This window comes from Charadrius vociferus, unplaced genomic scaffold, assembly GCF_000708025.1.
Source record: "Charadrius vociferus isolate BGI_N301 unplaced genomic scaffold, ASM70802v2 scaffold455, whole genome shotgun sequence".
In the NCBI taxonomy this organism is placed as follows: domain Eukaryota; kingdom Metazoa; phylum Chordata; class Aves; order Charadriiformes; family Charadriidae; genus Charadrius; species Charadrius vociferus.
The window spans coordinates 4,197,917-4,200,118 of record NW_009648550.1 but is presented as its reverse complement, the minus strand read 5'-3'; the positions used below and the strand labels follow the sequence as shown (position 1 = coordinate 4,200,118).

At 41.9% G+C, this 2,202-nt stretch overlaps 1 protein-coding gene across 1 annotated transcript in view; it reads left to right on the top strand.

Moving 5' to 3' along the window:
- The first annotated feature begins 1,334 nt into the window (after positions 1–1,334).
- The window catches only part of BCL11A (B-cell CLL/lymphoma 11A (zinc finger protein)), a 67,774-nt gene continuing 66,906 nt past the window's right edge, over positions 1,335–2,202 (top strand). The window contains 1 exon segment of the mRNA XM_009886020.1: positions 1,335–1,865. Within this exon segment, the coding sequence (XP_009884322.1) occupies positions 1,811–1,865 (55 nt within the window). The 5' untranslated portion in view covers positions 1,335–1,810.

Below are 2,202 nucleotides of genomic sequence, written 5' to 3'. Positions count from 1 at the left end.
TCAGCAGAGTTTTTCACCCTGCTCTACTCGAAAATGAACAAAAGGCACAGGAGAGCCCTCCATCTGCAACACCCTTCGTAACAGCACACTCACTACACGAACCACCAAACCTCAGCCTCCTTTTCCCAGAAAGGAAATGCTGCCCCTATCCTCTTATATCTATGCTCACATAATAACGAAGTTAAAAACAACACAGGGTAAAGGCTTGCATTTTTTTAGACATTAAAGCAAAGACAATCCAGAGAGAATTGCAAAATTTTCAGGCAGTTTCATGTGGTTGACCACAGCCAAATCACTGCTGCTTTGCCCTCATGGAACTTCCTCTCCCAGAGTCAAAGTGAATCTTAACAACATGAATAAAATAAAATGTGAATAAAACACAGATACAAAATTTCCAATTCACTAGTCTTTCAGTTCACCTGCTAAAGACATTGCAGTTAGAAATGAAGCTGCCAGCTGGCTCTGATCGCTCTTTGAGAGAGGCATCTCAGTGCTAACACAAGGGAAGAGCACAACGTAAGACAGTGGAAGCAAAGGGTCACAGTAAATACACTTTTGTATACGTAGTCAACTTTCACAGATTACTGCTGTAAGAGTTGTCTCAAATATTGCAGCTAAATTTTAAAGGATACTAGTTAATTATGAAAGCAGAAAATTGGTCTTGATGAAATATAATGTCACTTCTTCTGAACTTTATTTAAAGAAAATATAGTGCTTATTTTGGCGGATTTCTCCCTGTGTGAAATTTTGTTAAAGAATTTATCTGCACTTAGCTGATTTAATTTTTGGACTGACCACCTTACTACATCAGCCACAAGGAATTATTATGATTTTCATAAGCGTATCAAGAAATAAACACTATTATCCTCAACATAAGTATCACCATATTTTTTCAATGAGGTCCATACTCAAAGTGAGACCAAATGAAAACTAAACCACAACGTTTTCATTCTTACTAAGTGCAGAAATATGGTACAACTGAAATATGACTTGCATCAATTCTTGGTAATAAAACATGTACAAAAATAGCACAGATAAATATTCACCGTATAATAGAGTCCCGAATGACATATTTTAGAAGCAATTTGCTATCTTTTTTACATATATCGGAAAGTCATTGTTTTACAAAGTTACCAGAAAACTCAATGCAGTAATGTTGCTAGCATTCTCAAGCTAAAAAGTCATTTTACAATGTTGGTCTTGGCTAATTCCTCTACAAAATCCTTCTAAAAAAGATCACAACAGCTTGTTACAATTCCAGGCACTTTTGCCAAGAGTCTTTCTTCTGGGTTTTTCAACACATACTAGCGGAAGAACTCCTGTTTGTAACGAGTCCATTGGCTTGTCCTGCTCTCTTTTTCATGTCCAGCCCCTGATGAGTGTCCATTGGTGTTTCCTTCTCCTTCCCTCCTCCCCTCTCCCCGGCTTGCCCTGCCCATGTTTTGTATGTCTCTGTCCATCCAGGCTCCTGACGTTCAAGTTCGCAGGGACGTCACGTCCGCACTTGAACTTGCAGCTCAGGGGGGCTTTTGCCATTTTTTTCATCTCTCTCTCTCTCTCCTTCTCTCTCTCCCTCTCTCTCCCTCTCCCTCTCTCTCTCTTTTTTTTCCCTTGCACAAAAAAAAAAAAAAAGCCATGACTGCTATCCCACAATTCATCTTCCCTGCGCCATCTTTGTATTATTTCTAATTTATTTTGGATGTCAAAAGACATTGATGAAGATATTTTCTCTGGAGTCTCCTTCCTCTCTAACCCGTCTCTCCCGATGTGAACCGAGCGACTCACAAGCCACCGAAGCCACCAACCCACCATGTCGCGCCGCAAGCAAGGCAAACCCCAGCACTTAAGCAAACGGGAATTTTCACGTAAGTAACCCGGAGAGCAATTTATTTAATTTCCTCTTCACGGATTTAAATTTTAATTTGAGCGAGAGCAGGAGAAAAAAAAAAAAGAAAAAAGTGAGAGCGAGTGAGCGAGTCGGAGAAAAAAAAAATGAACTCAACGCCTGCTCGGGATTATCAGCATTCCGGTGAATTTCTCCCTCTCTAATTTAATCACCTTGATCACTTTTCTTCTCTTTCTGCCCTTGCCCCCCGCCCGCCGGCGCGCACTCCCTCTGCCCCCGCTCCGCTGCCTTCTCCCCGCTCCTCCCGCTTTCCGCGCTCTTTGGCGGCAAGAGCGGCGGCTCTCGCCCCGCCGCCG